We start from the raw sequence: 25,051 nt of genomic DNA, 5'->3' as shown, positions 1-25,051 counted from the left end.
GCCGAGAAATTATAATAAAAAGGGGGTGTTTATTATAAAATATATATAACCAGGCGCTTCTCTGGCGAATTTGTAGCGTCACAAATTTCCCTTGCTTTGAAAAAAATAACATCGCAATATTATCCTATTCAATAACCGTAAAACCAAAAGATCTTCAGGAAATTTTTAATCATTTTCGTCGAATTTATAAGAAAATAAATTTCGGTTATTGAAATATTTCGATTAATATCACTACGAGTTAGATTTTTTCAGCTGCAGTTCCGAATAATGTTACCATTGTATAGTACATAATTATTTATTTATTTCATAATGCAAATAATTACAAATTATAAAAATGTACCTTCACTGAATTTCCCGTGCCGAGGGAAAATTTTACAGCATGCATTTATAAAATTAAAATGAAAGAAAATTGTTTGATCCTCAAATATGATATGGGTGATTGATACGATCTGTTTAAGATTTACAAACTATCTATTTTTAAACAGCTCATTTATATCTACTTTGAATTTTTAATGACTACGGATAATGAAAGCAGGTTGTGCAACTTTGTTGCATTTCAAATTCATTCGACCAAAACAGGTATGTATTAGATTTTGTCTATATTGGAGATAAGCAATATTTTTTTACCGGTAACTCAAATAGTCAGACAGACAAAACAGACGACCCGATTCTCCATAAAGCAGTGAAAAATCGCCGCAACAGCTCCGATTCCGACGCAACGTTGATATTTAAATGATTTCAGCTCGGCCAAACGAACTCAAACGTCCAACTACGATCGGAAACTTGTCGGTCACCGGGAAGATATCGGATGGCTAATGCAACTATACGATACATATCTGTTCTTGTTCCGAGTCAGTACCAAAACAGACACGCAAAGCGTCTATAGTTGTTTTTTTTTTAAATTACAATGAAGATATTTTTGATTTGTGTTATTTTTATTTTGATGTGTACCGCCATGTAACTATTTTTTTATGTATTTATTTTTGGAATAATTTTGTTTTGTTAGTTGTTCTTTTTCATGGAATTTTACGATTTTTTTGTAGAAGTAAAAAAATAATAAATATTGTACAAAAAACATGTTTTTGTATGTTGTACTTTTTTAAAATAAAATAAAAACATAGTTTGTGCGTTTATTTTTTTGTAAATCATTAATAAAAAAAATAAAGGTGTAGAATTCCGATAATCGAAAACTGTAATAAAAATCACTCGTTTGCAATGGATTTAAGGAAAAATAAGTTGGTACTAGTTAACACATTTTATAGGGCGAAATGTTTGGGTAATACTGGTAACACTGCTCGGAACGTCAAAAGTCAGAATCAGTCAAATACTGTCAAGACATAATTTTGCATTTGCTATATGCAATTAAAAAATTAATATGAATAAAATAAACTCCACGTGCCGAATATGCCTCGCAGAAAATAAATCTGGTAGCTCTGTTTTCGAAATGCGAGATTCCACAAAGTATAGCGATCTGATTAGGGAGTATACAGGATTGGAAATAATACAACACAAAGACTTACCCAGTATTATTTGTGACGATTGTATAGATGAGCTCATGGTAGTTATTCAGTTCAACCAAAAATGTCGTTTATCAAACAGTAAATTACAGGATATCTTCAAATTTGATGTCACTCTTAAATATGAAGTCAATGATGACTTAAATGAAAGCGAGGGCCTCCCTACCAATTTGGTGTCAATAAAAGAATGCAAGAAAGAGCAAGAAAGTGATGATGAGGTTTGCATAAAACGCACTTCCGCTAAAGATATACATGTAGTTAAAAACAAAAGAACTATTTCCTTAAAATCTGAAATAAATTATTCAAAAACGGATTCACCCAAAGAGGAGGAAAAATCTAAAGTAAACAAAAAAGAGTTATTTAGGTGTGAGATTTGCAGTCTGTCTATTCCAAGCAGATCGGCTTTGTTGATTCACAACAGAAAGCACACCGGAGAGCGTCCTTACCAGTGCGCCTCTTGCGAGAGATGCTTCGCTGTCAAAGGAACACTCAACAAACATATCGAGAGGCTTCACACAGAGAAGAAATCAACAAGCAGAGAGTTCATTTGTGACATCTGCGGAAAGGCGAGCTTTACAAAGAGTCATCTTATAGTGCACATGCGAATTCACACCAAGGAAAAACCCCTCAAATGTCCACTCTGTCCCATGGCTTTCTCACAATCCAATACTCGCATCATGCACATCAGAAGCCATACAGGAGAAAAACCGTACTCCTGCGAAACGTGCGGAAAGGCGTTCGCATCCAGCTCCCTTCTGCAGAAACATAAATCCGTTCACACCATTGAGAAGAAATTTGTCTGTCACATTTGTAATACACCAGTAAAAACTAAAACCATTCTCGCGCAACACATAAAAAATATGCACATAGCGGTAGAACCGCACGTCTGCGATAAATGTGGAATGGCATTCAGAATACTGCCTAATCTTAAAACGCATATCAAAGTAAAGCACTCCGAACGTTCGGGGTATTGCGAGGAATGCAATAAGTCATATTCCAATCTCTCCGAACATATGCGATCGCACACGGGAGAAAAACCGTTTGAATGTCATATTTGCCAAAAAAGATTTTCATTGCAAAGATTCCTGACCGGACATTTGATTAGACACCGTGATTCGAATAAATACGCTTGCCCTCACGAGTCATGCACCGCCGCATTCGCTTTGAGGTTTAAATTAGATTATCACATGCTGAAAGTCCACAGCAAGCGTCCAACCCATGTCTGTCAGAAATGTTCGAGAGGATTTTTCCGTTCAAGCGATCTCGTGAAGCATGTTAGAGCTGACTGTTGCGAAAGATGCAAGAAAGGAATAATAGTGAAATTAGAAAAGTGAAATAAAAGAATTAAAATATTTTACTTGATTTTTATTGCACTTATCCCAATGAATAAGCTTTAAACTTTACAAGAAAACTTATTGATTCTAACCCTTATATGCATGGTGCATAGGGCGCTGTATCGTGTTGACGCAGCGTTATCTTGAACGTTACTTACATAAAGGCAAGTTCATCACTCCTGCGTTGCAGGGACCAGTCTAGGGTAATATTAGAGTGTAAAATCACTAATATTTATTTTCATCCTCCAATGGGAATCGAACCCCGGACCTCCAGCACGGTAGCTAAACACGCTAACCATTACACATGGCGGCGGGTGGTATTAATTCAGCAGGTAAAAATAACAAAATTGTTTTGTCTGCCTCTAGTGTAGTGGTTAATATGTTAGATTTCTGGGGGTCACAATAAACATACAGGGTTTTTTCACCATATTTATTTAATATAATATTACCCTGGGAAAATAATATTACCTAAAGCATAACACAAATTACCTTGCCATCATGTAATTAATGATCAACTCAACATTGCATCAATTTGATCCACTGCTCTATGCACCATTAAGGGATATTAAATAGCCTGCAACTTAACTTTCTTTAAACCCATGTAACATTTAAAGTTATTGAATTTTTTGTTTAAAACACCGTTTTTTATTTTAAAAATTAGTTTTTCTTCAAAATACAATAAATATATGATTTTGAAACAAAAAGAGTTATTGAAAGGTAAGAAGTTAAAAAAATGATTACAACATTTTTTCAATATATGATCTGAAAAAATCTAATGCCAATATTCACACTTGAAAAAAAATTGTGCGCAGAAACACATCCAGCTCTTCGCGCAGCCACTACCTTACTGAATTGTATGTTTGCATATACGCTCTGAAGTTTAGATGAGGGAGAGAAGGTCACCAATTGTCTAGGGAATTGACGGACTTCAGATCAGAAAGATAAGAGGAATGTATTGGTGTGTTATCTGATTTATTAGGAATTACAATACTTGACTGATTAGATTCAGTTTTATTTTGTAAGTGAAGATTTACACGAGGAGATGTCTGTCATCAGATTAGCTATTATAATGGTGCCATCTCAAGTTACCACTTTTCAATCTTGATCTATGATATGATTTTTGAGCACCATTTGAAAGACTATTATTAGGGTTGATATTTTTATATTCTATGGATATTTATTTATCTGACTTTAGTATCCATCATCCACTGATATATACATTGTTGCATTTACTATGACGGATGGATGCTGCAATACAATACGAAATGTAAGAAAATAAAGCAAACGTGTTCTGAAGCAATCTCCAATATAAATAATAAAGAGATGTGATTATTGAAACGAGTAGGGATTGAAGAAAGAACACAAAATGTTCACAAGAAGCACTTTAATATTAAATTATATTGTTTATAATATAAAATAGACATCAGTATCTAAATTATTCATATAATCAATATTGGAAGCACCAACATCATGATTTTCTATTTTATAACTTAAAATACAACTTTGTTATAAAACCACTAAATTACATATTACTGTTTTTTTTTATATTGTAAAATAATTCAATTTAAGCCCTGTATTACATGTGTGTGATACTTATAAACCATTATCTTTATAAAATGTTTAATTTTTCCTGTAAAATGAAAAAAATAGTACTAACTACTAAATATATATTTTTTTAAATGAAGTAGATAGTATCTAGCATTAATTAGTCTTGAGAAAGAAGCTGTTTGCTTTGAAATCAGTCGACATAAGTTATAATATATGGTGATTTTATGACAAAGTTATTTAAATTATTCATTTACATCCCCCATAATAATAATAATAATAAATTTGGATAACTTATATAGCGCCATTTTTGTAAAAAATACCTCAAGGGCGCTGCATACCCATACAAATATTTCATTAAATAGTGGATTAGTTTTTTTTAAACCTGGGTCATTTTTATCCCCTTATACACAATTAATTCATAGGAATGATTTTAGTGACTGGAATTAATTTCTTTTGATAATTTTTTTTTTAAATTAAAAAAATTAAGGTTGTTTACCTCGTTCATCCAAAAAAATCCATTAAATTATTGATGTTAAAAAAAAAAAAACCAAAAAAAAAATATGAATGCTAAGACAAATGAGAAGTATACTTACAAACCACAATATGTTTATAAAAAAATGTTTTTTAGCCAATAGCGGCAATCGGTAGAAGATTTAAAATATTAATGTCTATATTTAACATAATCTGCCAAAACTCGCTATGCCGATTGACAGTTTGCTTTAAAAAATCTCAAATCTCAAAAAAAGCTCAATTCGGTAGAAGAAAAAGAAGATTTAATCTTCTACTGATTACCGCCACTGGCTAAAAAACTCATTTTTTTACATAATGTAGTTTGCAAGTGGACTACTCAAATATGCCTACTACACTTTGGAGGTAAATAAATTGTAGGCATCATGAGTAATAAAACATGTAACAACTTTTTATTCAATCAATATTATTATTATACTGAAATCAATGATATATTAATATATGTACTTAGATCTGACACCAGTCGCTCGCACGTCTACATTTTTGGTGCTTATGGTCTCCAACTATACAGTCGCTCGCACGTCTACATTTTTGGTGCTTATGGTCTCCAACTATATTGACAGATTATTACAAGGAATGAATAAAATAGTACCCATTCTTATTTTTTTTATTTGAAGTGGTTTTGCATCAGTTATTATAATCAATACTTTTGGGTTTGTTTTTTTTCTTTATTAAACGTGTTTCAATATGTAGTTAACTTTCACTTGAGAGTGTTCATCTGACATGAAAGAATATTGCGTACTCTCAAATATATTTATGAAATTGAATATATTAAAATATATTCACGCTTTGTGGTTGGCAGACTCGGGATTCAAAAAATTAATACAGTAACATTTTTATCTCATATAAGATGGAATGAATTTGCCAATGACTTAAGGTTGGTCTAGCCAAATTAAATATGTCTATCCAAATAAAACATTTGTTTCTTCTCAGGTATCTCATGATAAATAATGTGAATAATTTATCACATTGTCTCTTTTATTGTAATTATTCTTGTGAATTTATTATTCCGATTTTAAATCAATGCATGCAGTCTCTTTTTTATATCTTTTACAGCTGTTTGCTCTTAGATGTTTAACAAGATCAGACGAACGGAAAAATCCTCTTGTACAGATCTCGCACACATGGGTGTGGCGCCGGTTGTGAACTTTTAAAATATGATAATTTAATCTAAATTGTTGGGAAAATGCGGCAGTACACGAATCGTGAGAACAAACAAATTTGTTTGAATTGCGATGCTTAATTAAATGCGCGGTAAGACTTCGCTGAATAGTGAATTTTTTATCGCAAATATCACATTTAAACGGCTTGTCCCCGTTGTGTGTTCTCATATGTTCCGATATATTGGGAAACGGCCGTTTGCAATGTTCGCAATGTCCAGAACGTTCAGAATGTTTGGCCTTCAGGTGGGACCGCAGATTAGTTAAGCAATTAAACGCTGCACCGCATTTATCACATATGTGGGGTTTTTCCGATGTGTGCATGAATACTAGGTGCTGTTTGAGGGCATAGCTTGACTTCAGCAGTTTTTCGCATATGTGGCATCTGAACCTTCTTTCGTCCGTGTGAACGGACATGTGTCTACTGAGAGCGGAATGAGCTATGAATCGCTTCCCGCACGCGTGACAAGCGAATGGCTTCTCCCCAGTGTGGACTCTGATATGGGAAGAGAGGGTGCCTGTCTGGGCAAAGCTCTGAGGGCAATGCGGACATTTATAAGGTTTTTCTTTAGTGTGTATTCGCATGTGAACCACAAGGTCGGCCTTTTTGACGCTACACTTTCCGCAGACGTCGCAAACATACTTTCTCTCGTATGTTTCCTTTGTGTGTAATCTACTTATATGTTCCTTCATCGTCCCACGAAGAGCAAAGCACTTGTGACAAGTCGGGCACTGGAAGGGTCTCTCTCCGGTGTGTTTTCTATTATGAATTAATAAGGCTGATCTGCTTTGTACGGATAAATTACATTCCTCACATTTAAACACCTTTTTTTCTTTTGACAATTTGTATTTATCTTTTTGTTTTGTTGAATCCTTTCTAAGACGCTTTGAATTAGTTTTAAATAACTTTGGTTTTTTAAATCTTCCATACTTTTTCTTCACGATGACATCTTCCACATAATCTTCATCATAATCCAAAGATTCCATGCAAGTCTCGAAGTCTTCAATTTCTTCTTTTATTTGATCATTCTTTATATCAGTTCCGTTAATAATTAGAAAACGGATAGGAAGATCGTCTTTCTTTTCGTCGTCATTGGTTTCATTTTTGACGAGATTTAAATTGAGGATTTCCTGCAGTTTATTATTCGAGTATCGACATTTGTCGTTAAATTGAACGACTACCATTAGTTCAGCTGTACAGTCATCACAAATAATACTCGGCAGGTTTTCGTGTTGTATTATTTCTATTCTTGTGTATTCCTTTATCAAATCACTATATTTCATAGAATCCTGTGAATCGAAAACAGAAGCGCCAGATTTGTCTTCCGTTAGACAAACTCGACACGTTGAGTTTATTTTATCCATCGTAAATTATCCAGCTAATTACTTTTTGTACCTCACACATCCGCGAATCGGAATCAAAGATTAATTTACTTGCCCAACTTGACGCAATTTTGACGTTCTAGGACTTATCATTTATTTTAATAAATTGACAGATATGAAGGTTACCAGTATAAAAAATTAATCTCATACCGAGAAATAGGAAAGTAAGTACTTGAATTGATTTTATCACCTAGTCCAGTACTTATGCAAAAACACTCGCAACAGCATGCTGTTGCGAGTGTTTTTGCATAGAATTTTCACTTTTGAATTACATGAAATTATAGTAACATACACAGTTAATCCGCTCACGAGTATTTTCATTTTTGAATTACATGAAATTATAGTAACATACACAGTTAATCCACTCACGAGTAGGCATAGGCTATTAAACTTGCCCTTGCCGTAGCTAGATTTTAGTCGATTGGACGTTAGGTAATTTAAAAAAAAACATGCTGTTATTGAGCAAATGCTGCCAAAAGCATGTGTTTACATACTTTGATTGAAATAAGCAGGCTCAAGTATCAATTCAATTTTCGTCGTTCAGTTTCAGGCATGCTACTTGCAGCGCGGGTGGAAAAGAGCTATTTTGAGCACGTCCGAAAAGTTTTTCTTGAGCATGCAAATATTAATCGGGTAGAGATAAAAAAACATTTAATTTCAAACGTAATATTGGAGCAATAAATGACACTAGAATTCACGATTACTCCTTTATAAATAAAAATAATAAAGCAAGAAATAATGTATATCAATATTTGATAACCAGCATAAACACTGAGTGAATTTTGTTTTGAAACATTGTCTTGCAAGCAAAATAATAATTCATTCAGTTCTGTGCGAAGGACCACTTGGTTTTCCAGTTTTCACTTCAGTGATAGTAGACTCGGTGTAGTTAGCTTGCTAATAAATTATATGTGTATTAGAGTATTTAATTTAAGCATGCTTATTTCAATAAAATGTATACAGGCTAGAGAGCATACTGAATCAGTAGCATGTGTATCCTTACCTTAAGACTACACCTACCAAAAGCGGTGCCTGTAAATTTCAAAATGACAAAATTAATAGGATTTGCGCTAGTCAATCATAAAATCCTGTAATCGCCGTACACATTTCAATACCTATGCCAAGATGCTACCAGATGTTTTTGAACGTAGTCCCGATATAAAGAAATTACAATTTTTATCTTTGCTTCCTTCAAAAATGACAGATTATTTTGACATATCGATAAAAATAAGCCATAAAATCATATTGAGCCGTCCGTATTTTTTCAACGAAGTAATGAAGCAACAGTGATGGATATATCTGCCTGTTGTATATGCCTCTTTGGGAATAAATATGGTTGCTCGGTTTTTGAATCGCAAGACTCTACCAAATATAGTGATCTGATAAAAGAATACACAGGATTGGAATTAGTTGAACATAAACAACCAAAAATTATTTGCAACGAATGCAAAGCAGAGCTAATGGTAGTAATAAAATTTATTGATAAGTGTCGCCTGTTGAAAAATAAACAATTAAAATATGAGATTGATATTCATAAAGATGAAGATTTAAAGCGAGGGGCATTGGGAGCTCCAATAAATGCTATAGAATGCCAGATAAAAGAGGAAATTCCAGACTTATTCGAACATTATGAAGAAAAAATTAATTCTCCCGAATGTCCAAATTACGATTCCAGTTATGAAGAAATTGGGGATTCTAGGTCAAAACAACAAAAATATTTAAAAACCAAACACAATGATCCGCTAAATAAAACAATCAACACGAAAAATACAAGAATTAATATTGTAAAAAAAGTATACAAATGTGATGAATGTAATTTCTCCGCTCCGAGCAGATCGGCATTGTTGAGTCATAGTAGAAAACATACTGGCGAAAAGCCTTACCAATGTCCCACTTGTTACAACTCCTTTGCACTTTACGGGACCCTCAAGAGACACATGGCGAAACATTCAGATTACAAATTCGGTCAAGTCGACTTCATTTGCGATGTCTGCGGGAAATATTGCAATACCAAACCTAATCTTGTCATTCACATGAGAACACACACTAAAGAAAAACCATTCAAATGCCCTCACTGTCCTCTTTCTTTCTCACAATCCAGTACCCGCATCAATCACATCAGGATACACACCGGAGACAAACCGTTCACTTGCGATATATGCGGAAAACCCTTCACATGTCGATCCGGCATGGTCAAGCACAAAACGGTACACACAAATGAAAAGAACTTTAAATGCCACATATGCGGTAAATGTCTCAAATGCAAACGTGCTCTTAAATTGCACATATCAAACATGCACTTGTCTTTAAGGCCTCACATCTGCGAAAAATGTGGCGCAGCTTATAGTCTCCTCTCCAATCTGCAGTGGCACATGAAAGCGCAGCATTCGGGACGGGCGGGAGAGTGCGATCAATGCAAAAGAACATTCACTAACATAGCGCAACATATGAAAATCCACAGTCAAGAGAAAGCGTTTGAATGTGATCACTGTGACAAAAAATTTCCTACTAAACGAAGTTTAACCACACATTTGGTCACCCATCGGGATTCCAATAAATTTCAGTGTCCTCATGACTCGTGCACTGCCGCATTCCGCATGCAATTCAAATTAGATTATCATATTTTGAAAATGCACAACAAATGCCATACTCATGTTTGCGAAATTTGTTCTAGAGGATTTTTCCGCTCATCTGATCTCCTGAAACATGTCAGAGCTAATTGTTGCCACAGATATAAAAAAACACTTGCTATTATTGATTTGAAAAAATAATAATAAACTAAACCAAACATAATATTTTTTTCTTAATTAGAACATAGATAAAAAAAAAGTTTTATATTGACATTTCTTGGTGGACTTTAGCATTGGCATTTTATATAGTAAAATAACAACTATATAGTTTTTTCCACAAACATTTTATTTGATTAGTGACCGAATTCGTCATTACCAAAATCAAATATACGTAACCCTCGGAAATTCAAAATTTACGATACTATTTAAACAGTAAACCTCGTATATGTAGTTTTTTCTCCATTTATTTTGTTTGACCATTGACTAGGTTTCGTCGTTCATGACATCATCAGACTTGTGATATCAGTAACAACAAAACCCGGTCACTGGTCATATAAAATATATGTAGAAAAAACTTTATAAGTAGTTGTTATTTTATTATACAGATAAAAAAGTCCTGTCGACAATATAGGTCATTGGTGGATATGTTAAACAGTCATTTAAAAGCACTATACTACCATTTAAAAACAGCATAATGAATAATCACACCACTGATGAAGAGAAGTTGTGAGCGCCCGTGGCGTGAGCACCATACACAACCAAATATAAATGATTTGGGCAGTTGGGTCACCGCGGCCTCTATACAAAATGTATAATCAGAAAAATATACAAAGCAATAAAATACCCATCCTGAGCTTAATATATTATGATTCAATATTGAGAAACCAATAATATAATAGTTGTTACAAAGGCACAAGCCTTTTACAAAGCATAAAAAATAATAGTATCTGAAATTTCATCCGAAATATGAAATAATGTTTTTAAGAAACAAATCTCACATATGAAGAAGAATGTGAAAATCTGGGTATTTACAGGGCTTATGACCTGTCATAGGCTGGTATTTAAACTTTGATAAATAGGACAGTAGAGTAGTTTTTATGTGAATCAAAACATTATCCCTTACCAGTCCAATGCTGAATCTTATTCGACATACATTTTTTCCTCTTAGGTCCCATGTTGGATGTTATTCGACATCTTTTTCCTCATTAGTATTATTTATTTTAAATGCAAGCTTACATTTTTGTCTCACGTATCTATTACAACAGTATGTGGAGCAGGGGACAAATGTTTTTTTCCAATAAGAATGTAACTGTCTACCTAGATTTATATTTTTATTTTGGGGGGACCGGAAAGGGTGAATAAAAAGTTAAAATCTTGCAGTTCCTAACTCTTTGCATTGCAGCACCTTTCACAGTGTGACAAACATCTGGTTAGATATAGATGTACAATTTTTTTTAAATGATTTATCCATTTATCAGTTCAGCCACCATTACACAAGCCATCTTTAGGGTGCTATCGTTCAATTTCATGCCTCTCTTATGGTAGATAAAATGTCGGGGAGAAGAAACTATAAGAGGACTGACCCAAAAAACTATTTAGCTAGACCACATTTTTATGCCATACTCACGCATGTGACCCAAGCTCTATCAATCTCAAGACGATTAACTCCCTGTTTTATCAGGAATGAGAAACAAGAGGCCAGCTCTAACAAGCTAAATTTTAAATAATTATTCTGTGAATAAAATCAAAAAAGCTGTTAATTGTCATATTTTGTCATTTTTGTACACTATTTGCCCACTAATCAACACATCAAATGCCAATACTAAAATTTGTCAATTTTGAAATAAAAAATAATAAAACGGTAATTTACGTATTTTAATAACATTATACGAGTTTTAGTTAATATTTATATCTAACGACAGGTTCCATAGTTAAAGGATTTGAAATATAGTATTCAATTGAGGTCGCTGGTGCCCCCCATGGCGCTGCGGTTCAACAAAGGCGAGGTCATCGGTGCCCCCCATCACATTTAGTGTGTTAAAAATAGAATAAATGAAGTCACGAATCTTCATCAATCTTGAATGTAGCCAGTTTTTGCAAATATGCAAATATGCTGCATCATGTACAAAAGTTATATGAATAAATTTATTATGATATGAAAAATATGCAGAATTCCCAATTTAACATGGCACCTTACTGCTAGAAAAATTTGTTTATTAATAAAGTCTGATTTTTAATATACAAGTATTGTTATGCCTAGGCTATTCCGCCTTTTTTTTTAAATGTCCACTTTTTACAATTCCTAATCTACCGTCTTATTTATACATTCTGTATGTAAATGTAAAAACTCTAGTACATAACATGGAAAATTTTATAATCACATAACTATGAATTTGTTATTTCACTTATTTAACCCCCTAACTGTTCCTCAGATTCATCTCCCTCAATACATTTTATAGTCTTTATCTTACTTCCCATATCTCCTAACTGCATCCACATAATTATTGAATTTGTAAAAGGACTATCTACCCACTGGTGAAGATAACTTGGAAAGATTATGAGTTGACAAGGTACAAACCCTGATAACTCATACCACTTAATTTTTGGTTCATTGGAAACCTGCCAATGAACCTTTCATAAATGACATGAACAAGATATTCATTAAAAAAAAATACTATGCACAAGGTTATATTTATACATAATTCTTATTAAAATAAAATCTTCTGTACTCTATTTTCTATATTTTTTATTACAACGATTAAATTTGACATGTTCATCAAGATCTGAAGATTGGAAGAATCCTCGTGAACAAATATTGCATGTGTGTGTGTATGGTTTATTGTGTACTTTTGATATATGTAAATCTAACAGATATTGCAAAGCGAATGCGGCAGTACAGGAGTCGTAAAGACAGGGAAATTTGTTAGAATTGCGGTGTCTGATCATGTGACAAGTCAAAGTTCTTTGAATGGCAAATCTCTTGTGGCAGATTTCACATCCGAACGGTTTTTCGCCATTATGTTGTCTCATGTGCTCGGCAATATTGGGATATGATCGTTTACACTGGTCACAGTTTCCTGAGCGTCCCGAGTGTTTGGCCTCGCTATGCTGCTTGAGGTTAGCCGAATTGCTGAAAGCCGCTCCGCACTGATCACAAATATATTGCTTCGGTATGGTGTGCATGAGTTTTATATGGTTTTTGAGTATATGTTTTGTTTTTACAAGTTTTCCACAAATGTGACATTTATAATTTCTGTCGTCCGCATGCGTAGCCAAATGTATTTTGAGATCGTCGCGAGACTTGATTGTTTTCCAACAAACGTGGCAAGATAAACGCTTCTCTCCGTTATGTCGCCTTATATGAGTGCAAAGCCCACTGCTGTGTGCAAATCTCTGAGGGCACTGAGAACATTGGTAAGGTTTCTCTTTAGTGTGTTTTCGCATGTGCACTACCAGATTAGATTTTTTTAGGCAACGCTTTCCGCAAACATCACAAACAAATTCTCTCTTTTGGAGTTTCTCATCAGTATGCAGCCGGGCAACATGCTCCTTTAGAGTACTTTGAAGAGCGAAACATTTCTCACAAGTGGAGCACTGGTAAGGCCTCTCTCCAGTGTGCTTTCTATTGTGAATTATAAATCGGGATCTGGATTGGATGGTCAAGTTACATGGATCGCATCTGAATATTTCTTTTTCCTTTCTGGCTTTTCGTTTCACCGTCTGTTTTAAATCCATAAATTCTGGTGAATTACGCTTCCTTGCAAATTGTCTCTCTGGCACGGGTTCGTCATCTTCGTAATATTCATCATAGCTTTCACAATCATTTTGTGTTTGGCAATTATCAAATTCTTCCTTCACATGGTCGTTTTTTATCTGGGCACCCCTGATAAGTGAATCATCAAGAGGAATTTCCAATTCTTCCTTTAAAAAATCGTCATTAATTTCTTTCTTAAATACTACATTTAAGCTAAAGATTTCTTGTAGTTTATAATTCGATAAGCGACATTTATCAGTAAACCTAACAACTACCATGAGGTCGTCCCTACAATCGTCACAAATAATACTAGGTAGGTTTTCATGCCGAATTAATTGCAATCCAGTGTACTCTTTGATAAGGTCGCTATAGTTTGCACAATTCAGTGATTCGAAAACACAGTTACCGGATTTATCTTCTCCGAGACATACTCGACATGTAGAATTTATTTTATCCGCATTCATTTTTATTTGCAAAAGTATATTTTTTTTTTCTTAATTAAAAATTGTCCCGCTTTGACTCAAAACTTAAAGATAAAAGAATTATTTAGATTTATTGACATTTGACATTTCTATTACAGGAGTGTGTTCAAGAACTAATTACAAGTGTCAAATCACCGATGTCGGTCTCTCTTCCGTCTCTATTATGTGCAAGATTAGTTCTAGAACACATCCCTACCAAACGTCAATCGAAAATCTATGCAAATTTACATGTATCTTTCTTTTTATCTTTGATCTATATGTCAACGTCAAAACAATGTCATCTGTCGATCTGCAATATAGTATTAGTTTTTTATACTACTGTTTATACTACTGCCTCAAATAAAAATGAATAAGGTAAAAATAAATTCCACATGTCGAGTTTGTCTCACAGAAGATAAATCTGGTAACCCTGTTTTCGAATCACTGAATTCTGCAAACTATAGCGACCTTATCAAAGAGTACACTGGATTGGATTTCATTCGACATGACAACCTACCGAGTATTATTTGTGATATTTGTAGGGATGAGCTAATGGTAGTTATAAGATTTACTAATAAATGTCGCCTATCGAATAATAAACTACAAGAAATGTTCAATTTGAATGAAACAATCAATTATTTAAAGGAAGGATTTAAAAATGAAACAATTAATGATTTAAAGGAAGAATTGGAAGTTCCTGCTGATAATTCAGTAATCAAGGGTGCCCAGATTAAAAATAATCATATAAAAGAAGAATTTGATAATTGTAAAGCGCAAAATGAATATGAAAGCAATGATGAATATCATGGAAATGAGGAGCCTGTATCTGAGAGGAAATGCGTAAGAAAGCGTGATTCACCCGAAATTAAAGACTTAAAACAAAGAATGAAACCAAAGGTCAAAAAGGAAAAGGAAGTTTTTAGATGTGAGGCGTGCAATTTGACCATCCGATGTAGATCCGCTTTTTTAATGCACAACAGAAAGCATACTGGGGAAAAGCCTTACCAGTGCCCCACTTGTCAGAAGTGCTTCGCTCTTCAAGGTACCCTGAAGGAGCACATTGCCCGACTACATACAGATGAGAAACCTCCAAAAAGAGAGTTTGTTTGTGATGTTTGTGGCAAACGATGTTTTCAAAAATCTAATCTCATAGTGCATATGCGAACACATACTAAAGAGAAGCCATATCAATGTTCCCAGTGCCTTATGAGTTTCACACAAAGTGGATCCCTGTCGTCTCATATAAGGCTACATAATGGAGAGAAGCGAATATCCTGCCACATGTGTGGGAAACGCTTCAAGTCTCACAACGATCATAAAATTCACATGATTACACACGCAGATGACAAAAGACACGAATGCCACATTTGTGGAAGGCTTGTAAAATCAAAACATATTCTCAAAAACCATATAAGGATCATGCACACTATACCAAAGCAATATATTTGCGATCAGTGCGGAGCGGCTTTCAGCAATTCAGTCAACCTAAAACAGCATATTGAAGCCAAACACTCGGAGCGTTCAGGAAATTGTGACTCATGTAAACGATCATACTCTAATATTGCTGAGCACATGAGACAACACAATGGTGAAAAACCATTTGAATGCGAAATCTGCCACAAAAAATTTACAATTCAAAGATCTTTAACGTGTCACATGATCAGACACCGCAATTCCAACAAATATCAGTGTTCTAATGACTCCTGTACTGCCACATACCCTGTGCAATATCTGTTAGATTTACACATATCAAAAGTGCATAATAAGCCATACACTCATGTATGTGATCTTTGTTCTCGAGGATTTTTCCAATCTTCGGATCTATCCAAACACATGAAAGCTAATCGGTGCAATAAAAAATATAAAAAAAATAGAATTAAGAAGATTTCATTACAGTAAGAAAAATCTTATGATTTTGAAATGTTATGTATTATAAAAAGTTAAATATTTTACCTTGTAAATAAAATCTTTCAATTGCATTTTTTTTTGTAGTCGATCTCTCTTTATGCACCGCACATACCCCTTTTTCATCCTGCCTTGTATCAAAATTGTGTTTTGATTTATATATAAATAATATATATATATATATATATATATATATATATATATATATATATATATATATATATATATATATATATATACATATATATATATATATATATATATATATATATATATATATATATATATATATGTTTATATATATATATATATATATATATATATATATATATATATATATATATATATATATATATATATATATATATATATATATATATATATATATATATATATATATATATATATATATATATATATATATATATATATATATATATAGATAAAGAATATTAAAACAAATTAATGAGTGTAATAGAAGAAGTGGAAGATCGAAAAACTTAATACATGTTCAAATCTTTCAGATAGTTGGGCGTTGTCAAATCAGGAGTTGGAATATAAGCGGGAATGTATGAGGGGATGCATGAATGTGGAAGTGGCAAAAATTGTTTGCGGAAGACAAATTGATATGGCGTTCAATAATGCAAATAACACATATTTTGGAATATTTTTCGCTCGAAAAAATAACGACCGGATGCTTGTTAATACTTTCCAAATCTTGATACCTCATTATTGAATATTTCAGCTTCATTTACCTCCCCTAAACTTATATTCATGTAAAACAACTCACTATAATACTTTCCTTACTAACAGGATTTATAATACTTTAAATTTAATATAACAAAAGTGTAATAAAAAAATATTACTTGGCACTCTTTAAAACACTCTTAAAGGGTGAAAAGCTATAAAGAAGAAAATCGTATTCCCGTAGAATTTACGCATTCGAATTTCCGAAAGTGAAAAGCGCCTGTTTGCGTAATATTAGTTAGTCTGTGAATGTATCGTAGTTAATCTGTGGAATAAATGTCAACTGTCAACTGCGTCGGCGATGTTTTGTAGCTGTCAGTAGCTGTTTTGTGATTTGGAGAAAAATATTAAATACTTTCTCAAATAAAAATGAATGCAGATAAAATAAATTCCACATGTCGAGTATGCCTCGCAGATGATAAATCTGGTAACTCTGTTTTTGAATCACTGAATTCTGCAAACTACAGCGACCTCATTAAAGAATACACTGGATTGGATTTAATTCGACATGACAACCTACCATGTATTATTTGTGATGGTTGTACATATGAACTTATGGTGGTTGTTAGATTTATCGATAAATGTAGACTGTCGAATAAAAAATTCCGAGAATTCTTAATTTTAAAAGAAGAAACAAGTGATGATACTATAAAGGAAAAAGACATTCCTCATAGTTTGTTGACTGAAGATGACCGAATAATAAATGATAAAATAAAAGTCGAATCTGACTATTGCCAGTCTTTCAATGAATCTGTAAACTATGATGAATATTATGGAGGGCATTTACCAGAGAGAATGTATGAAAAGTTACTCGAGTCCAATGAATTGAAAGATTTACAACAAAGAAAGAAACCAATGTTCAAAAGAGAAAAACAAATATACAGATGTGAAATATGCAATTTAAACATTTCATGTAGATCCAATTTTCTAATCCACAACAGGAAGCATACGGGAGAGAGGCCTTACCAGTGTCCTACCTGTCAGAAGTGCTTCACTCGTCAAAGTACCCTGAAGGAGCACATTGCCAGACTACATGCAGATGAGAAACTTAAAAGGAAATTTGTTTGCGATATTTGCGGAGAACGCTGCTTCCAGAAAAGCAACCTCATAGTGCACATGCGAAAACATACTAAAGAAAAACCATATCAATGTACCCAGTGCCCTTTGAGCTTTGCACACAGCGGAACCCTCTATTCTCATATAAAACTTCATAATGGAGTAAAGCGAATATCTTGCCACATATGCAGAAAACACTTCAAGTCGCGCGATGATCTCAAAGTACACTTGGTCACGCATGCGGATGACAAAAGACACGAATGCATCATTTGCGGAAGGCTTGTGAAATCAAAACGTATTCTCCAAAACCACATAAGGATCATGCACACTATACCGAAACAGCATATTTGCGATAAATGCGGAGGGGCTTTTAGCAGTTCGGCTAACCTTAAGCAGCATATCGAAGCCAAGCACTCGGGACGGTCTGGAAACTGTGACCAGTGTAGACGAACATACTATAACATCGCCGAGCACATGAGACTACATAACGAACGGTGAAAAACCATTTGAATGTGAAATCTGCCACAAGAGGTTTACAATCCAGAGAGCTTTAACTTGTCACATGATCAGACATCGCAATTCAAATAAGTTTCCATGTCCTCATGACTCCTGTACCGCTACGTACCCCCTGCAATATAGATTAGATGTTCATATATCAAAAGTACATAATAAACCATTCACTCACATATGCAACGTTTGTTCTCGAGGATTCTTCCAATCTTCCGATCTTGCTGAGCACTTGAAAGCTAATCGCTGTAATAAAAAATATAAAAAAAGTTTAACCATGAAGATTTCAGTATAGTAAGAAAAATCTAATGCTTTTATACAATACTTAGTTTAATGTTTGTTCATATAAATAAAACTTTTCAAACTAAATTTTTATTTCTTGAATGTTTTTCGCAGATACTTTATGAACTTTATAAAATGAAACAACTTTGTTTTAACCAGTTTTTTGTTATTAGTACACTTTAACCTACCTGTTTCAACAAGAACCTTGTCATCATCAGGGTTTATTAAATTCTAAAACATCAAAATACTCATAATTAATTACATACATTCCCTTACCAAAACTGAATTCTAAATGTTATTGTGCATTGCGAAGCAACTCCAAAAAACAACTAATGGAATCACACACCGCGCACACATACGTAAAGTGGAGAACCCAAAAAAACCCACTGCGGAATTTTTCTTTCTAGGAACAGAAATTGGAAAAAATCAAAAATATTTTTTTCTTTTCTTTATGTAGTTCCTTAAATTAGAGAATGTAGATGATGGAGCAAATGTTCCTTTGTACCCTACATTGATTATGTTACTTTTCTAATACTGCTTGATAAAATAATACAATTTGTAAATTTATACAACAAAGCAAATGCAATTCAAGATTTTTTTATAAATGTCTCACGGAATTGAAGCAATTTATGGGAAGGTAATTCAAAAAAAGTCTTTGAGCATTCCATTTTGAATATCCATTCCACTTGATTTACTATACTTAATGACTTTTATTTGTACAAACACTTTCCCAGATATTTCTTAAACTTTTAAGAAATATGTTAGTTAGGAATTGCTAGTTTTGATGCTTATTTTGAGTTTTCCATTAAAAATCAATGATTTTCATTCATTTATTTATGGATTTGGCGTGCAATTTGTAGAACTCCATTTTAATTTATGTATTTATTTTTAATCAAACAGATTTTTTGAGTCTACTAAGTTGTATTTTTTTAACAAAAACAGTAGGACCGTCAGTCCATCCGATCTTCACATTCATTTGAAAATGCCATAACTAGATGAAACAATTATTGCAATATTAATTTTTATGTGTTTTTGTTAATAAAATACAACTTAGTAGACTCAAAAAATCTGTGTTTGATTTAAAATTAATACATAGATTTTCATTCATTTGACTTCCACTTTGAGTCCTCGCCAACTCAAAAGTTAAATATTCTTAATAAATTCTCCAGCCGGTTTAAAAAAACTTTCAATAGAGATTTTTACACATCCTTGTCGAGAGCCGTCTAAAAACGTTTCGTCCAAACTATAAGTAAAACTATTATTGAATAATAATATAAGTTAAACTTATTACTGATTTTACACTCTAATATTTATTTGATATTACCCTGGACTGGTCCCTGAAGCGCAAGAGAGATCACCTTGTCTTCATGTAAGTAATGATCCAGATAACACTGCGTCAATATGATGTGGTGCCCTATGCACCATTGGGTGCGGATAGGGGTAAGAAGTAAAATAAGTGAAAACCGGGAGCCGACAAAATTGTGCGCATACAAATTTGTAGCGGAGTGCAGAAAACTTATAATCTTGGGACGAATATATGTACCAGTTTAGTATTGCTTATTGTTAGATGTTGAAGAATCTGCTTAAGAATTCTACCTGCCGATTCTTAGAATTTATATTGAAGGGACTCGAGGATTGCAAAAAAAAACAAACATTTGCAGTGCAAATGAATTATATCTACTATGAGGGCAAATATTTGGTTGATAAATATTTATTACGGGGCTCGGGTATCGGTAATAATAACTCGTAATTAGGATGCAATCGGTTTATTCGACAGGTCGCTATAACAGTACAAGGACAAGTGTGTGCAGTCTCCCCTGCATCAATCTCATAAGGGTATATATAACGTAAACATTGCCCGCGTACACCCCCCCGCCCTGCCCTTAGCGGGTGCTTGGGGTCATTGTTCAAGTTGCTAGAATTATTGCGGATTTACATATTATTGATAATACAGTAAAACCTCAATATAATGGACTAATTGCGGAGAGAGGTATCCGTTGAAGCCAAAAGTCCGTTTTATAAAATAGATTATATTTTTAGTCATATTTAAAATAAATAAATTTTAGTCTACTTTAATAAATTTTTTCTAGTTTAATAAATTTTATATTATTTTTTGACATCTCATCAAAGATGAAGAAGAATATGGAAGTCTGGGCATTTACGGGGCTGACGACCGTCATAGGCTGGTTTAAGTTTCTGCTTAATAAAAAGCTTCTTTACATCTCACCAATAGATGTCTCTAGTGAAGTTCTAGTGATTCAAGAACAAGGTTTCTAAATTGGTTCATATATATAGAACTTCCAAGAATTTGAGTAATGTGGTTGTCAATAATGGGTAGAATTGGTGAATGTTACACGTGTGTAAAGTGATCACTAAAACCAGCCTATGACGGTTGTCAGCCCCGTAAATGCCCAGACTTCCATATTCTTCTTCATCTTTGATGAGATGTCAAAAAATAATATGAAAATAACTCCTGTAATTGGAGATAATCCAGATTTTGTGAACAAGTATTTGGACACACTCAAAATGTTGTAATAAATTTTAGTCGAGCGGAACGGCATTATGTCTCAAATTCTAGTGCTGGACATATGAGGTGATTATCATGGCAGCTAAAAATTATTTGCATGCACACTTGAATAAGGAAGTTTTTTATTTTTTTTACATTTGACCTGATTTTTGTCCATTATATCCGAAGTTCAGCAAATAGAGGTCCGTTATATCGAGGTTTTATTGTATTTTGTTTTTTAATTTGTTAAGTAACTATGGGATACTGTTTCTCTCCAAATGCCTTGTTTATTCATTTTTTGTGGTTGTTTTTCAATTTTACCATTTTTTTAAAACCCTAAGCACTGCATCATAATAATGCAGTGTTTTATTGATCATTACCGTATGAAAGAAAGGTGATCAGCCCTTCGCTTCAGGTACCAGTCCAGGGTAATAATATTGATTAAATATTAGAGTGAAAAACCATTTTTATTTACTTATTACCCCCCTGGGAATCGAACCCGGGACCTCCAGTACAGTGGCCGAGCGTGCTAAGCATTACACTACGAAGGCAGACAAAAATAAAGAAAGTTATTTAATAAGATAACCTATGATTGGTGAAAATAACGTAAGTGTTTTATGAACTATTTTTTTCATTATATTTTTGATATTTTTTTTATTTTGTTATATGACTCCCTGAAATGCCTCAAAATTTAAATGAAAGTGGTAATAAGTTTTTTGTATTATTCTGTGTTCCATACATACATAAATTGCGTAATGAGACACACTCATGTGCAAATTTCGCAAGGTACTTTACACAAAGTAAAATGTTTTGAGAGGTATCACACATTGAAAAATTATTTATCCTTTTTTTTATAACTTACTGAAAAATTATGATGATAATCTTTACAAAAATTAATTTCTAATGCTTAAGTTTTTTTATTTCATAATTTTCTGTATTTTACCTATATATTTTTTAGTGAGCTAAAAAAAAACAAAATGTTTATCACATAATACATGAATAATTCTTTCATTTCAATATAACCTTTACTTCAAAAGATATAGATATTTTACACGGAACCTGATTTTATGCGCAAAAATAATTTATTTTAAAATTTGGCGTGAAAACACCCCATAAGTGAGTTAACATAACCCTTTTAAACTTGCCGGACAAAGTGATGTAGAAAAAACGTTCAGAATTTTCTGAAACTCAACAATGTTTATAGTGACAATAAAATGAAAGATTAAAAAAAAGTAAATCCAGTTTCAAAACTTTTTATTTGTGTAAAAATATTTTAAGTTTTATGGAATAATATTCTACCGCAAGATAAATCTTCTATAATGAAATCTTCTTCGTAACTCTATTATTTTTATATTTCTTAATACAACGATTAGATTTCAAGTGTTCAGCAAGATCTGATGATTGAAAGAATCCCCGAGCACAAACATTACATATATGAGTATATTTATTGTGTATTTTTGATATATGTAAATCTAACAGATATTGCAGGGGGTACGCTGCAGTACAAGAGTCATGAAGACATTTAAATTTATCAGAATTGCGGTGTCTGGATAAGTGTGCGTTTAAAGCTCTTTGAATTGTAAAACTTCTGTGACATATCTCGCATTCAAATGGTTTTTCACCATTGTGTTGTCTCATGTGCTCGGCGATGTTATAGTACGATCGTTTACACTGATCGCAGTTTCCTGAACGTCCCGAGTGCTTGGCTTCACTGTGCTGCTTCAGATTAGCCGAGCTAGTAAAACCCGCTCCGCACTTATCACAAATATGCTGCTTCGGTAAAGTGTGCATTATCCTTATGTGGTTTTTGAGAATGTGTTTTGACTTTACAAGCGTTCCGCAAATAAGGCATTTATGGCTTTTTTCATTGGCGTGCGTAACCAAGTGTATTTTGAGATCTTCGCGAGACTTGAAACGTTTCCTGCAAACGTGGCAAGATATTCGCTTCACACCGTTGTGTAGCTTTATGTGAGAAGATAGTGATCCGCTTTGTGTGAAGCTCAGAGGGCACAGGACACATTGGAAAGGCTTCTCCTTAGTGTGTGTTCGCATGTGCTGTACAAGATTGGATTTTTTGAAAAAGTTTTTTCCGCAAACATCGCAAACAAAGTCTTTTTTTTGGAGTTTCTCTTCCGTGTGTAGTCGGGCAATGTGCTCCTTCAGGGTCCCTTGAAGAGCAAAGCACTTCTGACAAGTGGGGCACTGGTAGGGTCGCTCGCCAGTGTGCTTTCTGTTGTGGATTAAAAAACGTGATCTCGATGGAATGCTCAAATTGCACGGCTCGCACCTAAATACTTGTTTATCTTTTTTAACTTCAGTTTTCTTTTTCTGTTTATCTTTAAGTTCGAACGGCTCACGATCTCTTGCATATTTACTCTCCAACAAAGGCTGCTCATCCTCATAATATATATTATAGCTTTCATGGTCATTTTGTACCCCACTGTTGATAAATTCTTCCTTTATATGGTCGTCTTTTACTTGGTCATCCCCCGCTAGAGAATCATTGAGAGGGAATTCCACTTCTTCCTTTAAAACTTCGTCATTTATTTCTTTTTTGAATACAACATTTAAATTGAAGAATTCTTGCAGTTTATTATTCGACAGGCGACATTTATCAATGAAACAAACTACTATCTTTAGCTCATCAATGCAGTCGTCACAAATAATACTAGGTAAGTTGTCATGTCGAATTAATTCCAATCCTGTGTATTCTTTGATGAGGTCGTTATAGTTGGCGGAATCCAGTGATTCAAATATGGAGTTTCCGGATTTATCTTCCGCAAGACATACTCGGCATGTGGAATTTATTTTATCCGTATTCATTTTTATTCAAACAAGTATATTTAAAAAATCAGAAGCAAAAATTTACTACAAAATATCGTCGACATGGGTTGATATAAAAAATTGACTTCGTTTTTGACAGTTCTTTTGACATAAATTCCAAAGATTATAAATACGATGCATAGATAATTTGACATTTTTATCAGAAGAGTGTGTTCGAAAAATATATATCATATGATCAACTTACAAAACATTCAAATCCCAACAACAAAAAGTCACTAGTTTTGTAAATTTTTGCGTGGCCAAAATAAATTTTGTAAAAAAAAGTGACGCAGGCGTCCTCCAGGAATTCTCCAGTTACAATGTACCAATGTATGAACATGACCGGAAGAAATGATTTTTTCAACTAAGTATGCCTACTCTTTAAAAAAAATGAGAGTCAAGTTGTAGCAGGGCGGGCTCGAACTACAAAACTCGTGAACAGAAATACGCAACATTATTTTGGTCTGCAACCCAATTCCATTTACTTACTAGATAAACTAATGTATAGTAATAAACTGTGAGACAATCCAAATCCCTTGCTCCAGACAATGACAAAGCAGACAGCGATGATTACATGCTAGGTTGACCTTCATTGATCGGCATTTTTAGTAAAAACTGCTTACAGTTTTTAAAAATATGTTATGAATTAGTATTTATTATTTCTCTTTATTATTTTTGTAATACGGTAATTGGGAACAAAAATATGTAATCTTTTTATGTAAGCCAATGCTCATCAGCAAATATCCGATGGTTAAAAAATATTGTGCAAAACATAAAAATAAATATCCACAATTTTACAAATCTTTAAGCTAAATCTTCAAATAATTTATCCACAAAATCTTTAATGATCACAATGAGTGATCATTATAACATTCATATTATTGATTAATGTTGGAAACTTATGAACTTGAAAACTAAATGAACAACTATTTATGAATACTATCTAGTACTTGTATTTCTACATTCTTAT

The 25,051-nt window shown here is 33.3% G+C and overlaps 7 protein-coding genes across 7 annotated transcripts; 4 read left to right on the top strand and 3 right to left on the bottom strand.

Annotated features, from left to right (window-relative positions):
• Nucleotides 1-1,315: 1,315 nt before the first annotated feature.
• LOC148313363 (zinc finger Y-chromosomal protein 1-like) lies at nt 1,316-2,945 on the top strand. Its single transcript, XM_088264321.1, has one exon. The coding sequence runs from the start codon at nt 1,376-1,378 to the stop codon at nt 2,849-2,851; it is 1,476 nt and encodes a 491-aa protein (XP_088120447.1). The 5' UTR covers nt 1,316-1,375; the 3' UTR covers nt 2,852-2,945.
• Nucleotides 2,946-5,920: 2,975 nt separating this feature from the next.
• LOC148313362 (uncharacterized) lies at nt 5,921-7,577 on the bottom strand. Its single transcript, XM_088264259.1, has one exon. The coding sequence runs from the start codon at nt 7,450-7,452 to the stop codon at nt 5,932-5,934; it is 1,521 nt and encodes a 506-aa protein (XP_088120385.1). The 5' UTR covers nt 7,453-7,577; the 3' UTR covers nt 5,921-5,931.
• A 1,107-nt stretch (nt 7,578-8,684) lies between these two features.
• On the top strand, nt 8,685-10,356 carry LOC148313361 (uncharacterized). Its single transcript, XM_088264307.1, has one exon. The coding sequence runs from the start codon at nt 8,760-8,762 to the stop codon at nt 10,239-10,241; it is 1,482 nt and encodes a 493-aa protein (XP_088120433.1). The 5' UTR covers nt 8,685-8,759; the 3' UTR covers nt 10,242-10,356.
• Nucleotides 10,357-12,769: 2,413 nt separating this feature from the next.
• On the bottom strand, nt 12,770-14,510 carry LOC148313360 (zinc finger protein 711-like). Its single transcript, XM_088264291.1, has one exon. It carries the CDS (start codon nt 14,256-14,258, stop codon nt 12,771-12,773), a length of 1,488 nt encoding a protein of 495 aa, XP_088120417.1. The 5' UTR covers nt 14,259-14,510; the 3' UTR covers nt 12,770.
• A 111-nt stretch (nt 14,511-14,621) lies between these two features.
• Nucleotides 14,622-16,154, top strand: LOC148313359 (uncharacterized). The gene has a single exon (XM_088264249.1). The coding sequence runs from the start codon at nt 14,622-14,624 to the stop codon at nt 16,152-16,154; it is 1,533 nt and encodes a 510-aa protein (XP_088120375.1).
• Nucleotides 16,155-17,193: 1,039 nt separating this feature from the next.
• On the top strand, nt 17,194-18,553 carry LOC148313358 (uncharacterized). Its single transcript, XM_088264344.1, has one exon. The coding sequence runs from the start codon at nt 17,277-17,279 to the stop codon at nt 18,459-18,461; it is 1,185 nt and encodes a 394-aa protein (XP_088120470.1). The 5' UTR covers nt 17,194-17,276; the 3' UTR covers nt 18,462-18,553.
• A 3,942-nt stretch (nt 18,554-22,495) lies between these two features.
• LOC148313357 (zinc finger Y-chromosomal protein 1-like) lies at nt 22,496-24,217 on the bottom strand. Its single transcript, XM_088264280.1, has one exon. The coding sequence runs from the start codon at nt 24,079-24,081 to the stop codon at nt 22,573-22,575; it is 1,509 nt and encodes a 502-aa protein (XP_088120406.1). The 5' UTR covers nt 24,082-24,217; the 3' UTR covers nt 22,496-22,572.
• Between the last annotated feature and the right edge of the window lie 834 nt (nt 24,218-25,051).

This window comes from Brachycentrus maculatus, unplaced genomic scaffold, assembly GCF_059751285.1.
Source record: "Brachycentrus maculatus isolate JH-2025_06_01 unplaced genomic scaffold, ASM5975128v1 h1tg000015l, whole genome shotgun sequence".
Taxonomy (NCBI): Eukaryota; Metazoa; Arthropoda; class Insecta; order Trichoptera; family Brachycentridae; genus Brachycentrus; species Brachycentrus maculatus.
The sequence above is the reverse complement of the archived record's forward strand: the minus strand, read 5'-3'. Positions and strand labels throughout refer to the sequence as shown.